At 55.1% G+C, this 20,572-nt stretch overlaps 3 protein-coding genes across 3 annotated transcripts; 1 reads left to right on the forward strand and 2 right to left on the reverse strand.

Annotated features, from left to right (window-relative positions):
* Positions 1–333: 333 nt before the first annotated feature.
* On the forward strand, positions 334–979 carry LOC309402955 (feather keratin-like). The gene has a single exon (XM_081996929.1). It carries the CDS (start codon positions 368–370, stop codon positions 680–682), a length of 315 nt encoding a protein of 104 aa, XP_081853055.1. The 5' UTR covers positions 334–367; the 3' UTR covers positions 683–979.
* An 11,766-nt stretch (positions 980–12,745) lies between these two features.
* Positions 12,746–13,054, reverse strand: LOC309417318 (feather keratin-like; the record flags this gene model as incomplete). The annotated part of the gene is made up of 1 exon (XM_082014797.1): positions 12,746–13,054. The coding sequence occupies one exon, from the start codon at positions 13,052–13,054 to the stop codon at positions 12,746–12,748; it is 309 nt and encodes a 102-aa protein (XP_081870923.1).
* Positions 13,055–15,217: 2,163 nt separating this feature from the next.
* Positions 15,218–16,933, reverse strand: LOC309402469 (feather keratin-like). The gene has a single exon (XM_081996308.1). It carries the CDS (start codon positions 16,833–16,835, stop codon positions 16,521–16,523), a length of 315 nt encoding a protein of 104 aa, XP_081852434.1. The 5' UTR covers positions 16,836–16,933; the 3' UTR covers positions 15,218–16,520.
* Between the last annotated feature and the right edge of the window lie 3,639 nt (positions 16,934–20,572).

Below are 20,572 nucleotides of genomic sequence, written 5' to 3' on the forward strand. Positions count from 1 at the left end.
AGCTGCTTGCCGCAAAGGGCCGTCATGCGCAAAGGCTGTGTCACTTCCTCGGGCGTTTGGGGACCAGCATAAAAGCCCGCCCGGCGCCTCTCTCCCTCACACACTTCTCCTGACGCCTTCTCCTCCACGCTCAACCAGGTGAGCTTGAACCCCCTTCCCCTCCGTCTCCTGTCCTACCTGGCCTGCCTCCTCCAGAACCCTCTGTCCCCAGCCTCAGCAGCCCAGACGCCTCCCCACCGCCACGCTCCCCACTGCCCCACAACAGGCCTCCCCACTCCCTTGCCCTCCTGCAGCACTGCCCCTCGCACCCCCGCGCCCCTCCTCCTCCTCAACAGCCTCTCTTCCAGGGCCCCGCCACACCACACACATGGCCTGCTACGACCTCTGCCGCCCCTGCGGACCCACCCCGCTGGCTAACAGCTGCAACGAGCCCTGTGTCAGGCAGTGCGAGGACTCCCGCGTCGTCATCCAGCCTTCCACCGTGGTGGTCACCCTGCCAGGACCCATCCTCAGCTCCTTCCCCCAGAGCACCGCCGTCGGATCCTCCTCATCGGCTGCCGTGGGCAACGAACTCAGCTCCCAGGGAGTGCCCGTCTCCTCCGGCGGCTTCGGCTACGGCTACGGCTACGGCTTAGGAGGCCTGGGCTGCTTTAGTGGCCGAAGAGGCTGCTACCCCTGCTAAGGGCCCTCCACACCACCCCTGACGGCAACGACACACGCCCTGGAAGCCACGGCATAGCTTGAGGACGCAGCTCTGCGATCTGGCTGCCACGTTGACCTGCCGCCCACAGCTCCTCCTCTCCAGACAGCGAGCAAGGAAGCAGGGAAGGGCCCAGCCCGGCTGCCTCAACACATGGCCCATGTACCTCCTCCTCTTCTCCCACTGCCCTCTTTGCATTCGCCCCTTCTGCCAGGTCCACTACTCTCCACTGCAAACACCTTCTCTCAAGACAAAGGCCAGCGGGGGACCTCCGCTGGGCTGCTCCCAACGCAGGGCAGGAAGACCCTGGTGCTCTGGCAAAATCTACGGCAAGCTAAGGACCTTGGCTTATGCTTGCCCTACTTGCTCCTCAGACCGCCTCCCTTCCACTCCGTGCTCCTGCCTTTTCACTCTTTTCCCTCAATAAAGGTGTCCTGCATCCCAACCTGAGACGTCTCCACTTCCTTTCTTCTCCCAAGGCTCTTCCAACCTCACCCGCCACAAAGCCAGGGCTCAACACACCACCGGGGTGGGTGGAAACGGGCCACGAGACCTCTCCTAGGACATATGCCGCCACAACCAACTGCAAGACAGGCTGGCACCTGGGGGGCTTCCAGAACGTGACGCAAGCCCATCACTGGCTCAGACAAAGCCTTTGACACGTCTGCGCTCCCCTGTGCACGCCTCTGACCAGGTCTCCCTGTGCCAGCACACGCTCGACTAACTCTCTTCCCCAGCGTGACTCCCCGGCCCTCCCAGCAAACAGAATCACAGAAGCATTTCTTTCGGCAGGAACCTCTGGAGAGCGTGAGCTTCGACCTCCCCTCCTCAAGCAGGGCCAGCTAGAGCAGCTTGTCCGGGGCCACGGCCACTCGGCTTTCCAGTACCTCCCAGGGCGCAGACTCCACTACCTCTTCCACTCTTTGACTGCCCTCACACTGAAAAGGGCTTGCCGCCTTTGCCCGTGGAATTCCGTCTGTTTTCACTTGTGCCCAGGGCCTCCTGTCCTGCCCCTCATCACAAGCCTCTGGGCCCAGCCCTTCAGCCGCTTTGCAGACCACCTCCACTGGCCCCTTACGCAACCCATGCTTTCTCAGCTTGTCTACGAGCGTGTGACGACAGACGGTGACAAAGGCTTCATTCAAGTACAGCTCAACAACTGCCACTGCTCTCCCCTCGTCCAACACCCAGTCACCTCAACGTGGAAGACACGGAGGTCGGCCAAGCACGATGTCCCCTTCGGAAATCCATGCTGACCACTTCCCATCACCTTCTTGTCCTTCTCCCCGGGCTTGATGACTTTCAAGATCATCAAGTCCAACCATTAATCCAGCGCCACCATGTCCCCTAGTACATGTCCTGAAGTGCCACATCCACACATTTTTTGAACACTCCCAGACATGGTGACTCCACCACCTCCCTGGGCAGCCTGTTCCAATGCTTGACCACCCTCTCTGTGAAGAAATTTTTCCAAATCTCCAATCTAAACCTCCCCTGGCGCAACTTGAGGCCATTTCCTCCCGTCCTGTTACTAGTTATTTGGGAGAAGAGACCAACACCCATGTCGCCACAACCCCCTTTCTGGCAGTTGTAGAGAGTGATAAGGTCCCCCCTCAGCCTCCTCTTCTCCAGACTGAACAAGCCCAGTTCACTCAGCTGCTCCTCATCAGACTTGTGCTCCAGACCCCTCACCAGCTTCATTGCCCTTCTCTGGACACATTCCAGCACCTCAGTGTCCTCCTTGGAGTGAGGGGCCCAACACTGAACACAGGATTCAAGGTGCGGCCTCACCAGTGCCGAGTACAGGGGCACGATCACTGCCCTACTCCTGCTGGCCACACTATTTCTGATACAGGCCAGGATGCTGTTGGCCTTCTTGGCCACCTGGGCACACTGCTGGCTCATGTTCAGCCGGCTGTCAACCAGCACCCCCAGGTCCCTTTTCCGCTGGGCAGCTCTCCAGCCACTCCTCCCCAAGCCTGTAGCATTGCATGGAGTTGTTGTGGCCGAAGTGCAGGACCCGGCACTTGGCCTTATTAAACCTCATCCAGTCGACCTCTGCCCATCGATCCAGCCTGTCCAGATCTCTCTGCAGAGACCTGCTACCCTCCAGCTGATCAACACTCCCACCCAACTTGGTGTCCTCTGCAAACTTACTGAGGGAGCACTCAATTCCCTCATCCAGATCATCGATACAGATATTGGACAAGACCAGCCCCAAAACAGCCCTGGGGAACACCGCTTGTGACCGGCCACCAGCCGGATGTAACGCCACTCACCATAACTCTCTGGGCTCGGCCATCCAGCCAGTTCTTTCCCCAGCAAAGAGTAAACCTGTCTAAGCCACGAGCTGCCAGTTTCTCCAGGAGAATGCTGTGGGAGATGCTGTCAAAGGCTTTACTAAAGTCCAGGTAGACAACATCCACAGCCTTTCCCTCGTCCCCTAGGCGGGTCACCTGGGCATAGAAGGAGATCAGGTTGGTCAAGCAGGACCTGCCTTTCATGAACCCATGCTGGCTGGGCCTGATCCCTTGGATCCCTTGGACAAGTTGGTGGATAAGGAATTGGGTGGATGGTCGTGCCAATCATATCCTGGGCTGCATCAAAAACAGCGCAGCCCGCGGGTTGAGGGAGGTGATTCTGCCCCTCTGCTCTGCTCTCGTGAGACTGGAGTACTGTGTTCAGCTCTGGGGCCCCCAGCATTAAAACGACGGGGACCTGTTGGAGAGTTTCCAGAGGAGGCCGCAAAGATGATCAGGGGCTGGAGATCCTCCCCGTTGAGGACAGACTGAGAGAGTTGGGGAGCCTACAGCAGTTGTTTAGGCTAGAGAAGGGAAGGCTCTGCAGAGACCTTATAGCGACCTTCCAGTAGCTAAAGGGTGCCTACAGGGAAGACGGGGAGGGACAGTGTGTGTAATGGTAGGACGAGGGAGAGTGGCTTTAGACCGAAAGATCGTAGTTTGAGGTGAGATATTAGGAAGACACTCTTTACTATGAGGGTTGTGAGACATTGGAGAAAGCTGCCCAGAGATGTTGTGGATGCTGCCTCCCTGCAAGTGTTCAAGGCCAGCTTGGATACGCACTCTGATCTAGTGGAAGCTGTCCCTGCCCATGCTGGGGGGAGTTGGACTAAATGATCTTTACGAGCCCTTCCAACCCAACCCATTCTGTGCTTCCATGAGCTCCTTGTCCATATCTTGACCCACAAACCTTTCATCATGTTTTCTCTCCCCTTTCTGAATGAGGAGGGAGAGTGATGGAGCAGTCTGGTGGGCACCAGACATCCCCGCACAGTTAAACCCCCACAGATGAGGAGCTTGTGTCAGAGGCACGGGTGAAACTGTGTCGTGGTTTAGCCCCAGCCGGCAGCTAAGCACCACGCAGCCGCTCGCTCACTCTCCCTCCCACAGCGGGACGGGGGAGAGAATTAGGAAAAACCTCGTGGGTTGAGATAAACACGGTTTAATAGGACAGAAAGAAAGAAGGGAACAATAATGATAATACCAACAAAGGAATGTATAAGAACAAGTGATGCCCAATACAGAAATTGCTCACCACCCCGTGATCGACAGCCCGTCCCCGAGCAGCGATTTCCGCCCCCCCGGCCAACTCCAGTTTATGTACTGGGCATGACGTCGTATGGTAGGGAATATCTCTTTGGCCAGTCTGGGTCAGCTGTCCCGGCTGTGTCCCCTCCCAGCTCCCCGTGCACCCCCAGCCTGCTCGCTGGCAGGCCAGCACAAGAAGCTGGACTGTCCTTGACGGCTCAGCAACAACCCGAAACATCAGCACATTATCAACAGTTCCTCATCCCAAATCCAAAACACAGTCTCACACTAGCTTCTGTGAGGAAAACCAGCTCTATCCTGGCTGAAACCAGGACAGTATCCACCCCTTATTCCATACCATTTACGTCATGCCCAGGTCCTATACTTTTCAATACATTCCAATTATGCATTATTACTCTTCCTGTCCTTTAATATATACACACAGATATCACTCTCTTAGTCCATGGGCCATCACTTAAAATGTCTATGGAGTTCAGTCAGTCCATGACTCTGGGCTTCATCCATCATAGCAGTCTCTCAGGGCAGGGGAGATGGTATGTGGTGTTGGATTGTCATCTGGCACGGTCCATGTCCATGATCTGCAGGTCGAAGATGTCGATCTCGAGGGATTTGTTGGGCGCAAGCTGCTGAAGCCAGTTCTGGTTTCATCACTGCTGCACGTTGCTTGGTTTCAGTGAAGCTCATTCTTCATCAGTCTGGGTGATTCTTACTATAATACCATTGATATGGTAGATAGCAGCCATAGTAGTAATGTCATTCTGAACAATTAACATAATACAATTCAAATCATTGACTGTTTTCACCCAAAATCAAGTCTCCTTGAGGTACACATCGGACTTCCCCATCCTTCCGCATTACCCACCAAGTGCACCCAGGTCCCTGGGCAAAGGCAATCCCACGAATGGGTTTGCCTTTTCCTAATGCAGGAGTAACCCAGACTGTCTTCCCCAGCATGTTTCTCACATGCACCACAGGGACTTTATCCCCTTCTACAGTACGTAGAAGTTTTGATTGGGCAGGGCCGGCTCTATTAGTAGATCCCCTAGTGTTGACTAACCAGGTGGCTTTGGCTAAATGTTTATCCCAATTTTTGAATGTCCCATCACCCATTGCTCTCAGTGTAGTCTTTAACAGTCCGTTGTATCGTTCAATTTTTCCGGAAGCTGGTGCATGATAGGGGATATGATACACCCACTCAATGCCGTGCTCTTTGGCCCAGGTGTCTATGAGGTTGTTTCGGAAATGAGTCCCATTGTCTGACTCAATTCTTTCGGGGGTGCCATGTCGCCATAAGACTTGCTTTTCAAGGCCCAGGATAGTGTTCCGGGCGGTGGCATGGGGCACAGGGTATGTTTCCAGCCATCCGGTGGTTGCTTCCACCATGGTAAGCACATAGCGCTTGCCTTGGCGAGTTTGTGGAAGTGTGATATAGTCAATCTGCCAGGCCTCCCCATATTTATATTTCAACCATCGTCCTTCATACCAGAGAGGCTTTAACCGCTTGGCTTGTTTGATCGCAGCACACGTTTCACATTCATGGATAACCTGTGCAATAGCATCCATGGTCAGGTCCACCCCTCGATCCCGAGCCCATCTATATGTTGCATCTCTTCCCTGATGGCCTGAGGTGTCATGGGCCCACCGAGCTATAAATAATTCACCCTTATGTTGCCAGTCCAGATCCACCTGAGCCACTTCAATCTTAGCAGCCTGATCCACCTGATGGTTGTTTTGATGTTCTTCGGTGGCCCAACTCTTGGGTACGTGAGCATCTACGTGACGTACTTTTATGACGAGATTCTCTAGTCGGGCAGCAATATCTTGCCACAATTCAGCAGCCCAGATGGGCTTGCCTCTGCGTTGCCAGTTGCTCTGCTTCCATTGCTGCAGCCACCCCCATAGAGCATTTGCTACCATCCATGAGTCAGTATAAAGATAGAGTACTGGCCATTTTTCTCGTTCAGCAATATCTAAAGCCAGCTGGATGGCTTTCACCTCCGCAAACTGACTTGATTCACCTTGTCCTTCAGCCACTTCTGCAACTCGTCGTATAGGGCTCCATACAGCAGCTTTCCACCTTCGATGTTTGCCTACAATACGACAGGACCCATCAGTAAACAGGGCATATTGCCTTTCGTTCTCTGGCAGTTCATTATATGGTGGAGCCTCTTCAGCACGCGCCACCTCCTCTTCCGGTGATATTCCAAAATCTTTGCCTTCTGGCCAGTCCATGATCACTTCCAAGATTCCCGGGCGATTAAGATTTCCTATTCGAGCCCGCTGTGTAATAAGCGCGACCCACTTACTCCACGTAGCATCAGTCGCATGATGTGTAGAGGGGACCCTCCCTTTGAACATCCAGCCCAGCACCGGCAGTCGGGGTGCCAGGAGGAGCTGTGCTTCAGTACCAACCACTTCTGAGGCAGCTCGAACTCCTTCATATGCCGCCAATATCTCCTTTTCAGTTGGAGTATAGCGGGACTCAGATCCCCTATATCCTCGACTCCAAAACCCTAGAGGTCGACCTCGAGTCTCTCCTGGTGCCTTCTGCCAGAGACTCCAGGTAGGGCCATTCTCCCCGGCTGCCGTGTAGAGCACATTTTTAACATCTTGTCCTGCCCGGACTGGCCCGAGGGCTACGGCATGAACTATCTCCTGTTTGATTTGTTCGAAGGCTTGTCGTTGCTCAGGGCCCCATTTAAAATCGTTCTTCTTCCGGGTCACTTGATAAAGAGGGCTTACAATCAGACTGTAATTTGGAATATGCATTCTCCAGAAACCCACAACACCCAGAAATGCTTGTGTTTCTTTTTTGCTAGTTGGTGGAGACATAGCTGTTATTTTGTTGATCACATCCGTTGGGATCTGTCGACGTCCATCTTGCCATTTTATTCCTAAAAACTGGATCTCTTGTGCAGGTCCCTTGACTTTACTTTGCTTTATAGCAAAACCAGCTTTCAGAAGGACTTGAATTATTTTCTTCCCTTTCTCGAAAACTTCTTCTGCTGTGTTGCCCCATACGATGATGTCATCAATGTATTGCAGATGCTCTGGAGCTTCACCCTGTTCCAGTGCAGTTTGTATCAGCCCATGGCAAATGGTAGGGCTGTGTTTCCACCCCTGGGGAAGTCGATTCCAGGTGTATTGGACACCTCTCCAAGTGAAAGCAAACTGTGGCCTGCACTCTGCTGCCAAAGGGATCGAGAAAAACGCGTTAGCAATATCAATGGTGGCGTACCACTTGGCTGCCTTTGACTCCAGTTCATATTGAAGTTCTAGCATGTCCGGCACAGCAGCGCTCAGTGGCGGCGTGACTTCATTCAGGCCACGATAGTCTACTGTCAGTCTCCACTCTCCATTAGACTTTCGCACTGGCCATATGGGGCTGTTGAAGGGTGAGTGAGTCTTGCTGATCACTCCTTGGCTCTCCAGCCGACGAATCAGCTCATGGATGGGGATCAGGGAGTCTCTGTTGGTGCGATATTGCCGCCGGTGCACTGTTGTGGTAGCGATCGGCACCTGTTGTTCTTTGACCCTGAGCAACCCCACCACAGAAGGGTCCTCTGAGAGACCAGGCAAGGTGGACAGCTGTTTAATTTCTTCCGTCTCCAAGGCAGCTATACCAAAAGCCCACCGGTACCCTTTTGGATCCTTGAAATACCCTCTGCTGAGGTAGTCTATGCCCAGGATGCACGGAGCCTCCGGGCCAGTCGCAATGGGGTGCTTCTGCCACTCATTCCCAGTTAGGCTCACTTCAGCCTCCAGTACAGTCAGCTGTTGGGATCCCCCTGACACTCCAGAAATACAGATGGGTTCTGCCCCTATATGGCTTGATGGCATCAGGGTACATTGTGCACCGGTGTCCACTAAAGCCTTATATTCCTGTGGGTCTGACGTGCCAGGCCATCTAATCCACACAGTCCAATAAACTCGGTTGTCCCTCTCCTCCGCCTGGCTGGAGGCAGGGCCCCTCTAATCCGGCTCATAGTACTCGTTACCCACTTCTTGTAAATAGGAATCAGAAGTCCCTTCAAGAGGATCAGAGGTGAGATCAGCTCTTCTATTCTTTCTGGGAAGCTGCCCACTGGAAAGTGGAGCGACGATTTTCCTCGAGGAACCTGAACCCCCTTTTGTAATTGTTTTTCCTTGCAGCTCGCGTATTCGTGCCTCTAGGGTCGAGGTAGGTTTTCCATCCCACCTCCTCATGTCCTCTCCGTAGTCACGCAATTGAAACCACAGGGTGGCTCGTGGTGTGTATCCTCTATATCTTCTCTCTTGAACAGAAGAGCGCTTACTCCTAATGGCTGAGACACTGGTCCGTATGGGTGGAGGGTAGGGCATATCCTCTTTGAATTGCCGGAACTCTCGGGACAGTTTCTCTATAGCAGAGACGCAGGCCCGTAGGGAGGAAGAGAGACTTTCTTCGTATTGCCGGAGTTGGCCAGCCAATTCATCCACCGTTGGTCTCTCTCCGTCCTTCCAGGCCATTACTGCTAATGAGTTGGCATATGATGATGGTGCACTCCGTACAAACTTCCGCCACATAGGTTGCGTGCAATTGACTTCATCTGGATCTTTGGATGATTGTCCATTGTCCAAGTCACCATAAATCACTTCCAGCACCGCTAGCTCCCTCAGGTACTGGATACCTTTCTCCATGGTGGTCCACTTGCCTGGGTGACATAGAACATCTTCCTTGAAGGGATACCTTTCCTTCACACCCGACAGGAGTCGTCTCCAGAGGCTGAGGACTTGTGCACCTTTTCCAATTGCTTTGTCAATGCCCCCTTCCCTAGAAAGGGATCCCAGCTGCTTGGCTTCCCTACCCTCTAATTCCAGGCTACTGGCCCCATTATCCCAGCATCGGAGCAGCCAGGTGACAATGTGCTCACCTGGACGACGGCTGAAATCCTTTCGCATATCTCGCAATTCACTCAGGGATAGAGATCGGGTAGTTACCGTCTCTTTTATAAGTTCTTCCTCTTCCTCCTCCTCAAGCGATGACTCGCTCTCTTCCCTCTTCCGTGCTTGTGATGGCCCTGCTTCAGAGCACTCTGCCTCCTCACTCTCTTCCTCTGGCTCCTTCTTAGCAGGATCTTCCTCCTCCCTTACTAAACGAGCTGACTTCCGCTTCCAAGATTTCTTCTTTTGTACAGGGGCAACTGATACCGGGATGGGCTGGTCCTCTGGTTCAGCTGCAACAGTCTGAGTAGCTACAGTGCCCGCCGTGGGGGTTGGAGTAGTGGCAGTGCCCGCCGTGGGGGTTGGAGTAGTGACAGTGCCTGCTACAGACGTTGGAGTAGTCACAGTGCCTGCCACATTGCCATCAGACCCAGAGAGCCCCTCTCCCCTTTGCACAGTGTTAAATAGGGTTCGGTAGGCATGGGCCAGGCCCCAGCACATGGCAATGATTTGTGTCTCCTTGGAGCTGCCAGGCTGACAGCATACTTCTTCCAGATATTCTGCTAGTTTATCAGGATTCTGCACTTGTTCGGGAGTGAAGCTCCAAAACACCGGAGGTGCCCACCGCCCCAGGCATTTGCCCATGCTGTTCCACACACCCTGCCATTCATAACTATCCAGCCTTGGGGCAGATCTCCGGGTGATATTCTTAAATTGCTTGCCAACCTTAGACAAAACTGAAACCATGTTCCCCAGAAGTAGCAATAGAGGTATTTTAACCAGCCAAGGGTGTTCAAAATACTGAAAAATTATTGTGATGAAGGAGGAAATGTTATGATAGAGGGTATCAAAGGTACCATTCTGCATTTCCTCCATAAAAAACCTTTCAGAGGCAGAAGTATAATTGCTAATCGTCTCCACAAGACTGTAGCCAAAATACAGTAACGGCTTTAGTACAGAGCTCAGATGATACCACATTAAGCTCAAGGTCACTGCTCTAAAAACAAAATTCACAGGCGAGACATTACTAATCATTGCAGAGTACAGCAGCCCGCAGAAACCAACACCGATCCTTAACATGTACAGCAAAGACGAGAGCATGATGCAAATCAAACTGATATTGTGACCTGCAACCGTTATTATCTCAAGCCTCGGGCCCCACGTTGGGCGCCAAAAAGGACTGTCGTGGTTTAGCCCCAGCCGGCAACTAAGCACCACGCAGCCGCTCGCTCACTCTCCCTCCCACAGCGGGACGGGGGAGAGAATTAGGAAAAACCTCGTGGGTTGAGATAAACACGGTTTAATAGGACAGAAAGAAAGAAGGGAACAATAATGATAATACCAACAAAGGAATGTATAAGAACAAGTGATGCCCAATACAGAAATTGCTCACCACCCCGTGATCGACAGCCCGTCCCCGAGCAGCGATTTCCGCCCCCCCGGCCAACTCCAGTTTATGTACTGGGCATGACGTCGTATGGTATGGAATATCTCTTTGGCCAGCCTGGGTCAGCTGTCCCAGCTGTGTCCCCTCCCAGCTTCCCGTGCACCCCCAGCCTGCTCGCTGGCAGGCCAGCACAAGAAGCTGGACTGTCCTTGACGGCTCAGCAACAACCCGAAACATCAGCACATTATCAACAGTTCCTCATCCCAAATCCAAAACACAGTCTCACACTAGCTTCTGTGAGGAAAACCAGCTCTATCCTGGCTGAAACCAGGACAAACAGGCTGCCCAGGGAGGTGGTGGAGTCACCATGCATGGGAGTGTTCAAAAAATGTGTGGATGTGGCACTTCAGGACATGTACTAGGGGACATGGTGGCGCTGGATTAATGGTTGGACTTGATGATCTTGAAGGTCCTTCCCAACCTTAACGATTCTGTGGTCTACCCAACAGATCCTCATCTCTCAAGTTTAGAGACAAGGGTGTTATGTGGGACGGTATCACATGATTTCCACAAGTCCAGGTAGATGACATCAGTTGCTCTTCCCTTACCCACCAGTGCTGTAGGTCCATTGTAGAAGGCCACTGAATTTCTCAGACACCATCTGACCTCCGTGAAGACATGTTGGCCGTCAGCAATCTCCTCTCCATTTTCCACGTGTCTTGGCACGGTTTCCAGGAGGATTTGCTTCATGATCTTGCCAAACACAGAGGTGACACTGACTGGGTGGTAGTTAACCCGGGCCTTCCGCTTTTACCTTTTAAAATGAGGATTATCATCTGTCAACTTGCTGAAGGGGCACTCCACCCCACAGCCCAAGTCACTGATCAGGATATTGAACAGTGCTGGCCCCACGGATCCGAGCCCTGGGTTACACCACTTGAGACTTGCCTCCAACTGGGCTTTGGGCCACACTCCTGCTCTCCAGACAGCGAGCAAGGGAGCCAGGAAGGGGCCAGCTGCCATGGTTTAGCCCCAGCCGGCAACTAAGCACCACGCAGCTGCTCGCCCAGTCCCCCCTCCCCCAGTGGGACGGGGGAGAGAATTGGGAAAAACTTGTGGGTTGAGATAAAAGCAGTCTAATAGGACAGCAAGAGAGAAGGAAACAACAACGCTAACAAGAAGAATAATACGTATGAAGGAATGACAAGAACAAGTGATGCCCAATACAGCAATTGCTCACCACCCGGTGATCGACAGCCCATCCCTGAGCAGCGATTCCCGCCTCCCGGCTAACTCCAGTTTATCACAGAATCACAAAATCACTAGGTTGGAAAGGACCTTCAAGATCATCAAGTCCACCCATCAATCCAGCGCCACCATGTCCCCTAAACCATGTCGTGAAGCGCCACATCCACACGTTTTTTGAACACTTCCAGAGATGGTGACTCCACCACCTCCCTAGGCAGCCTGTTCCAATGCCTGACCACTCTCTCAGTGAAGAAATTTTTCCTAATATCCAATCTAAACCTCCCCTGGCGCAACTTGAGGCCATAATGTACTGGGCCATAATGAGGCGCAACTTGAGGCCATAACGTACATTATGTACGGGGAATGACATAGTCTGGTAGGGAATATCTCTTTTGCCAGCCCGGGTCAGCTGTCCTGGCTGTGTCCCCTCCCAGCTTCCAGTGGGTGGTGTTGCTGGGGACACACTTCCTAAGAGAGGCCGCGTGGCCCTTTTCCACCAACCCAATGGCCTCTTGAGAGCCGGCTTTGTGCTGGGTGAAGTTGGCAGAGCCTGGGGAAAAGAAAGGACGTGGAGGCGCTCCAGGCCGGGATGCAGAAATTTATTCAGGGAAAAACACGGTGAAAAGGCAGGAGGGCCGAGTGGGAGGCAGCCGGTCTGAGGTACACGTAGGGCGACCATTGGCCAATGTGCTTGCAGCAGGGAGTACGTGACACAGCAGAAGGGGCGATGCAAAGAAGGAAGTGGCAGAAGAGGAGGAGGTACCTGGGCCATGTGTCGGGGCAGTCGAGGCTGGGCCCTTCCCTGCTTGCTTGGTGCCTTGAGAGGAGGAAGTGTGGAAGGCAAACCCACGTGCCAGGAAGGGCCTGATGTGCGTCCTCCATCTGTGTTGTGACTTCCCGGGTGTGGGGGGTGGCTATCAGGGGTTTTGTGGAGGGCCCTTAGCAGGGGTAGCAGCCTCTTCGGCCACTAAAGCAGCCCAGGCCTCCTAAGCCATAGCCGTAGCCGAAGCCGCCGGAGGAGACGGGCACTCCCTGGGAGCTGAGTTCGTTGCCCACGGCAGCCGATGAGGAGGATCCGACGGCGGTGCTCTGGGGGAAGGAGCTGAGGATGGGTCCTGGCAGGGTGACCACCACGGTGGAAGGCTGGATGACGACGCGGGAGTCCTCGCACTGCCTGACACAGGGCTCATTGCAGCTGTTAGCCAGCGGGGTGGGTCCGCAGGGGCGGCAGAGGTCGTAGCAGGCCATGTGTGTGGTGTGGCGGGGCCCTGGAAGAGAGGCTGTTGAGGAGGAGGAGGGGCGCGGGGGTGCGAGGGGCGGTGTTGAGGAAGGGCAAGGGAGTGGGGAGGCCTGTTGTGGGGCAGTGGGGAGCGTGGCGGTGGGGAGGCGTCTGGGCTGCTGAGGCTGGGGGCAGAGGGTTCTGGAGGAGGCAGGCCAGGTAGGACAGGAGACGAAGGGGAAGGGGGTTCAAGCTCACCTGGTTGAGCGTGGAGGAGAAGGCGTCAGGAGAAGTGTGTGAGGGAGAGAGGCGCCGGGCGGGCTTTTATGCTGGTCCCCAAACGCCCGAGGAAGTGACACAGCCTTTGCGCATGACGGCCCTTTGCGGCAAGCAGCTCTCGCATGCCACAGCCTCGTGTGTAATGAGCTGGGGTGTGTTTTCCTTCCCACAACTCTCCATTTTCATGTCCTCCTCTCCCGGACACGTCTATCATGCCCTGGTGGCAGCTTTTAAGTGAGAGTCGGTATTCGGGAGGATTTGCATGGAAAGTGCATGTCAGGGCATTGTTCATACGTGGCCAAAGCATAGGAGTGGTGGGGTGTCGTCAGTGAGGTCACCCTGTGACATTCGTGTGCTGTGGTTTGCAGGTGAGAGGCCCCCCTTTCCTCTCAGGCCTGGCAGGCTGGTCAGGTCTAGCTGGTCTACGGCTACGGCTTTGGAGGCCGGGGCTGCTTCAGTGGCAGAAGAGGCTGCTACCCTTGCCAAGGCCTTCTACACCACCCCTGACAGCCACCACCCAGACCCTGGAAGCCACGGTGGGGACTGATTATGCAATTCCAGCCCCTTCCTGGCACATGTGTTCACCGTCCACGGTTGCTCCTCTCAAGGCACCACGCAAGCAGGGAAGGGGTCCAGCCTGGGCTGCCTGCATACATGGCCCGTGTATCTCCTCCTCTTTGCCCACTTCCTTCTTTGCTTCGCCATTTCTGCTGTTTCCATCACTTTGTGATGCATCCAGCATCTCACAAGACAAAGGCCACTGGGAAAATCTGGTGTGCCGTTCCAGCCACAGGGCCAGAAGACCTCGAGGCTCTGGCAAAAGCTACTGCACACGAATGACCTCGGCTGGTGGCCTCCCTATTTGCACCTCAGTTTGGCGCACTCCGCCGTGGCGCTCCTGCCTTTTCACTTTTTTGCCTCAGTAAAGTTCTCCTGTATTCCAGCGTGACACGCCTGCTGTACATTTCTTCTTCTGAGGGTCTTCAACGTCACCCGGCACAAAGCCAGGGCTCAAGAGGCCATCTGCGTGGGTGCGCAGCAGTCTTGTGATCAGCCTACTTCGTGCTTGGCAAAGCCGTGACATCGCAATACAACCAGAGAGATTGCTGCCGACAACTGTGGGTGAGTGCCCCAAGGTGCCAAGAGCTCTTCTGGGAAGCATGTCACCAACAGCAGACTGGAACAAGTCTGCCTTTCAGCTCATGACATAAGCCCTTCAGTTGGCCAAACACAGGCTGGGGTACAGTAATGCTCATCTGGCCGTGCCTCTGATGCAATCTGCCCTTATCAGCACACTCTTAACCAACTTCCTTCCCAGCACCACTCTCCAACACTAACAAGAAATAGGCTGAGTGAAGGCGAAAGGAAAGCTGGAATATGCAAAAGAGACAGAAAGGAAGGAGGAAAGGAAGGAGGAGGAACAATGTGTCATTTCCCAACAGGGGTTCAGGACTGGCTTAGAATCACAGAATAGTTTGCTTTGGAAGGGACTTTTCAAGCTCATCTAGTCCAACCACCCTACCATGAGGAGGGACATCTTCAGCTAGGCAAGCCCCTGAGCGGGTTGCTCAGAGCCCCTTCCAAGCTGACCTGGAATGTTTCCAGGGCTGAGGCATCTCTCACCTCTCTGGGCAACCTGGGCCAGGGTTTCAGCACCCTCATTCTCAAAAATTTCTTCCTTAGATCTAGTCTAAATCTGCCCTCTTTTAGTTTGAAACCGTTACCCCTTGTCCTAGTGCAACAGGCCTGTGTGGTCCTGGTAGAGAAGCAGCTGAGTACGAGGCAGCAATGCAGTCTGGCGGCAAAAGAGGCCAAGCGTCTCCAACGCAGCATTGGGAAGAGCGTTGCCAGCAGGTCGGCGGAGGTGATCTTGCTCTCTCTTCGGTGCTGGTGAGGCAGGCGCCATGTGGAGTCATGTGTGCAGCTGGGGGCTCGCCAGGGGAAGGAGGACACGGACTTAGTGGAGCGAGTCAAGTGCAGGGCCACCCAGGGAAGTGCCTGAAGGGACTGGAAGTGCTGAAGGGACTGGAGCATCCTTCCTATGAGGAGAAGCTGTGCAAGCTGGGAGGTTTTTGAGCCAGGATGCCAGGGCGCACAGGGGAGATGTCAATCCACGCATGCAAGTCCCGAGTGAGAGGGAATGAGGACAGGGGAGTCAGATTGTTCTCACCGGTGCCCACGGCCAGGGCACGAGCAAATGGAGAAAGCTGAAAAGACGTGCCCTTTCCTTGAAGAGAAGGCAACCTTTTTCCAGGGTGAGGGTGCTCAAGCAGTGGAACCGGTTGCGCAGACAGGTGTTGGCGTCTCCATCCTTGGAGCTACTGAAAACGTGACGGGACATGGTCCTGGACAGCCTGCTCGAGCTGACCCTGCTGGAGCAAGTTGGGTTGAAGTACATGGTCTCCGGAGGTTCCTTGTGCACTCAGTGATTCTGTTTGCTGTGCTTCTGCTTGCTGTGACGGCCAGAGAGTCGTGCTGGGGAAGAGAGTTGGTCAAGTGCGTGCCATCACGGGGAGCTTGCGTCAGAGGCATGGGTAGAGGCGCAGGAGCGTGCCCAAGCCTTGGTCTGGGCAAGCGAAGGGCTTGTGTCACAGGCTGGAAGCCCCCTGTGCTGCTCTGTGTTATAGTTGTTGCTGGGGACATAGTTCCTAAGAGAGGCCTTGCAGACCTTTTCCCCCCACCCCGACAGCGTCTTGAGCCCTGGTTTTGTGCTGGGTGAGGTTGGAAGAGCCTTGAGAGACGGAAGGAAGAGGAGGCGTCTCAGGCTGGCATGCAAGAGAACTTTATTGAGGGAAAAGAGTGAAACAGCAGGAATGCCAAGTGGAAGGGAGCCAGTCTGAGGTGCAAATAGGGCAACCATCAGCAGAGGTCCCTTGCGTGAGATGGATGTGGCCAGAGCACCGAGGTCTTCCTGCCCCGCTGTGGGAGTGGCACACCGTAGGTCTCTGGCGGTCTTTGTCTTGTGAGGAAGTGGTTGCAGCGGAGAGCAGCGGCCATGGCAGAAGGGACGATGCAAAGAAAGAAGTGGGAGGAGGAGGCACATGGGCCATGTGTGCTGGACCTGGGCTGGTCCCCTTCCCACTTGGTGCCTTGAGGAGAGGAGCCAAGAGCAGGGCGGCAGACCCATATGGCGGCAACGGCCGGAGGTGCATCCTCAAGCCATGCCGTGGCTTCCTGGATGTCGGTGGTGGCTGTCAGGGGTGTTGTCGAGGGCCCTTAGCAGGGGTAGCAGCCTCTTCGGCCACTAAAGCAGCCCAGGCCTCCTAAGCCGTAGCCGTAGCCATAGCCAAAGCCGCCGGAGGAGACGGGCACTCCCTGGGAGCTGAGGACGTTGCCCACGGCAGCCGATGAGGAGGATCCGACGGCGGTGCTCTGGGGGAAGGAGCTGAGGATGGGTCCTGGCAGGGTGACCACCACGGTGGAAGGCTGGATGACGACGCGGGAGTCCTCGCACTGCCTGACACAGGGCTCGTTGCAGCTGTTAGCCAGCGGGGTGGGTCCGCAGGGGCGGCAGAGGTCGTAGCAGGCCATGTGTGTGGTGTGGCGGGGCCCTGGAAGAGAGGCTGTTGAGGAGGAGGAGGGGCGTGGGGGTGCGAGGGGCGGTGTTGAAGAAGGGCAAGGGAGTGGGGAGGCCTGTTGTGGGGCAGTGGGGAGCGTGGCGGTGGGGAGGCGTCTGGGCTGCTGAGGCTGGGGGCAGAGGGTTCTGGAGGAGGCAGGCCAGGTAGGACAGGAGACGAAGGGGAAGGGGGTTCAAGCTCACCTGGTTGAGCGTGGAGGAGAAGGCGTCAGGAGAAGTGTGTGAGGGAGAGAGGCGCCGGGCGGGCTTTTATGCTGGTCCCCGAGGGGGCGGGGCGGCCTTTGCGCATGACGGCCTTTTGCAGCAAGCGGCTCTTGCATGCCACAGCCTGGCAGGCTGTGAGGTGGGGTGTGTTTCCCTTCCCGCAATGCTGCAATTTCATGTCCTTTGCTTGAAGACGTGTCCACGTGGGCCCTGGCGGCAGCTTTTAAGTGCGAGTATTAGAGGCCAAAGGCTTGGTGTTGATGGCACATGTCAGGACAGGCCGAAGACGTGACCGGAGCGTAGGAGAGGTGGGGTGTCATCGGTGAGGTCATCCTGTGGCACTTGTGTGCTGTGGTTTGCGGGTGCGTTGTGAAGAGGGGCCCCCATTTCCTCGCAGCCCTGGCAGGCCGGTCTGGGCTTTGGAGGTGTGGCGGGCGTGAGGCGCTGCCCCTTCCATCACGTTCAGTCCCTCCCTGCCTGGCTCCCAGCTCGCTCAGGCTGTTTTGAGGCCTGGCCTTTCCCGTTGGGCGTGCTGTGTGCGTGTCTTGGTGCCCCTCTTGCTCGTAAGGTCGTAGCTGGGAGAAAGGGGGCTGCCTGCTTGGGTTATGCCCCCTTGGTGCCATCGCTGGGGGTGGTAGTGCAAGCGGGCAGAGGAGGGCTGCTTGCGAGAGCCGGCCGTGGTCGTGGCAGCCCTGGTTCAGAGCTCGCAAGCCCTGTGACGTGGGGAGTCCTGCGACGCTCCCCAAAGCCTTGTGCTGGCCCTTGCGTAGCGCAGCGCTCCCCTTAGCTGGGCCGGCACATGTGCAGCCTGGGCTGTGGCGGGACACAGTGCTTGGTGTGGATCACGTCACAAGGGCAGGTGGGTTTCTGGAGAGCCCGTGAGTGTGGCCAGAGGCAGAGGGGGAGTGGGAGCAGCAGGCAGGCAGAGGATTTGGTGAGCCAGGGCCTTTGGGGTCTTTGGGGTCTGGAGCACATGTCTTATGAGGAGCGGCTGAGGGAACTGGGGTTGTTTAGTCTGGAGAAGAGGAGGCTGAGGGGAGACCTTATCGCTCTCTACAACTACCTGAAAGGGGGTTGTGGCGATGAGGGTGTTGGTCTCTTCTCCCAAGTAACTAGTGATAGGACGAGAGGAAATGGCCTCAAGTTGCGCCAGGGGAGGTTTAGATTGGATATTAGGAAAAATTTCTTCACTGAGAGGGTGGTCAGGCATTGGAACAGGCTGCCCAGGGAGGTGGTGGAGTCGCCATCCCTGGAAGTGTTCAAAAAACGTGTGGATGTGGCGCTTCAGGACATGGTTTAGGGGAAATGGTGGTTCTGGATTAATGGTTGGACTTGATGATCTTGAAGGTCCTTTCCAACCTAGTGATTCTGTGATTCTGTGATTCTCTGATTTTAGCTGGGGTGAGTGCTGAGGGGTGAGGCCACTGGTCTGAACAGGGACTGGCGGGTAGAAGGAGGATGTGGAGACTGCAGAGGACATGGGAGGCGAGCCTGCAGCACGTGGCTGCAGAGCCGAGGCCCTGGTGGTGGTTGGACGCAGGCCGAAGGGTGGATGAACGGCAAGGCCTGCCCCAGTTCAGCCCAGGTGAGTGTTTTGCAGGCCGTCTCTCAGGAAATGAGGTGAGCCGTGTTTTCCTTCCCACAACACTGCGTTGTCATGTCCTCCTCTCACAGACATGTCCATGTGGCCCTGCCGGCATCTTCTAAGTGAGAGTAGGGTTCTGGAGGATTTGCATGGAAGATGCGGGTCATGGCTTTTGGCAGAAGCGTCTAACGCATTGGAGAGTTGGGGTGTCATCAGTGAGGTGATCTTGTGGCACTCAAGTGATGTTTGCAGGTGCGTTGTGACAGGGAGGCTGCTATTTCCTCATCCCTGGAACACTGCTCAGGGCTTTGCAGGTGTATGAGTCGTTAGGCACTGCCCCTTCCATGGCTTTTGCTCCCTCCCTGCCTGGCTCCCAGCTCGCTATGCCTGTAGCGTACGTTCCTACGCCTGTAGGAAAGGAAGGCAGGAGGCCGGCATGGCAGAGGCAAGTCCTGCTGGGCAAACTACAGGGCAAGAAGGAAATGCACAGGCAGTGGAAGCAGGGACAGGTTTTCTGGGATGAGTACAGGGACACTTTGTGGTTCTGTAGTGATGAGGTCAGGAGGGCCAAGGCATGGCTGGAGCTGAACGTGTCAAGCGACGCACAGAACAATAAGAAGGTCTCCTACAGGTATCTCAGCCAGAAAAGGAAGGTCAAAAAAAGCGTACCCCCCTTGATGAGCAAGAGAGGTAAGCACAGATGAGGAGAAGGCTGAGGTACTCGATGACTTCTTTGCCTCACTCTTCACTGGTGGTGTCTCTTCCCACACCTCTCCAGTGGCTGGACTGCAAGACGGGACTGGAGGACCAAAGTCTGTCCCACTGTAAGAGAAGATCAGGTTTGAGGCCACCTGAGAAACCTGAACATAGAAAAGTCTATGGGACCTGATGAGATGCATCCCAGGGTCCTGCGGGAATTGGCTGATGTAGTTGCCAAACCACTCTCCATGACATTTGAAAAGTCATAGCAGTCAGGTAGAGTCCCTGGAGACTGGAAAAAGGGAAACATTGCACCCATTTTCAAAAAAGGGAGCAAGGAGGCCCCTGGGAGCTACCGACCCATCAGCCTCAGCTCTGTGCCTGGGAAGATCATGGAACAGATCCTCCTAGAAGCTATGCCAAGGCACATGGAGGACAGGGAGGAGATTCGAGACAGCCAGCATGGCTGCACCAAGGGCAGATCCTGCCTGACCAACCGAATGGCCTTCTAGGATGGAGTGACCGCATCAGTGGACAAGGGAAGAGCGATGGATGTCGCCTCTCTGGACTTCTGTAAGGCCTTTGACACGGTCCCCCACAACATCCTTCTCTCCAAATTGGAGAGAGATGGATATGGTGGGTGGACTGTTGGGTGGATGAGGAATTGCTTGGATGGTCGCACCCAGAGGGTGGTGGTCAATGGCTCAATGTCCAGATGGAGATCGGTGACAAGTGGTGTCCCTCAGGGTTCCACACTGGGACAAGTACTCCTTAATTATCTTCATCCATGACATAGCCAGTGGGATCGAGTGTACCCTCAGCACGTTTGCAGACGACACCAAGCTGAGTGGTGTGGTTGACATGCCTGAGGGATGGGATCCATCGAGAGGGACCCAGGCAACGTTAAGGAATGGGCCCGTGTGAACCACATGAGGGTCAACAAGGCCAAGTGCATGGTCCTGCACCTGGGTCGGGGCAACCGCCGGTATCAGCACAAGGCTGGGGGATGAAGGGATGGAGAGCAGCCCTGCCGAAAGGGACTTGGGAATCCTGGGGGATGAAAAGCTGCACATGAGCGGGAAATGTGCACTTGTAGCCCTGAAAGTTGCATCCAGAGCAGCGTGGCCAGCAGGGCGAGGGATTCTGCCCCTTTGCTCTGCTCTGCTCTGCTCTGCTCTGCTCTGCTCTGGTGAGATGCCCCTG

Source organism: Phaethon aethereus (genome assembly GCF_964289735.1).
Source record: "Phaethon aethereus genome assembly, chromosome: 2".
Lineage (NCBI taxonomy): Eukaryota > Metazoa > Chordata > Aves > Phaethontiformes > Phaethontidae > Phaethon > Phaethon aethereus.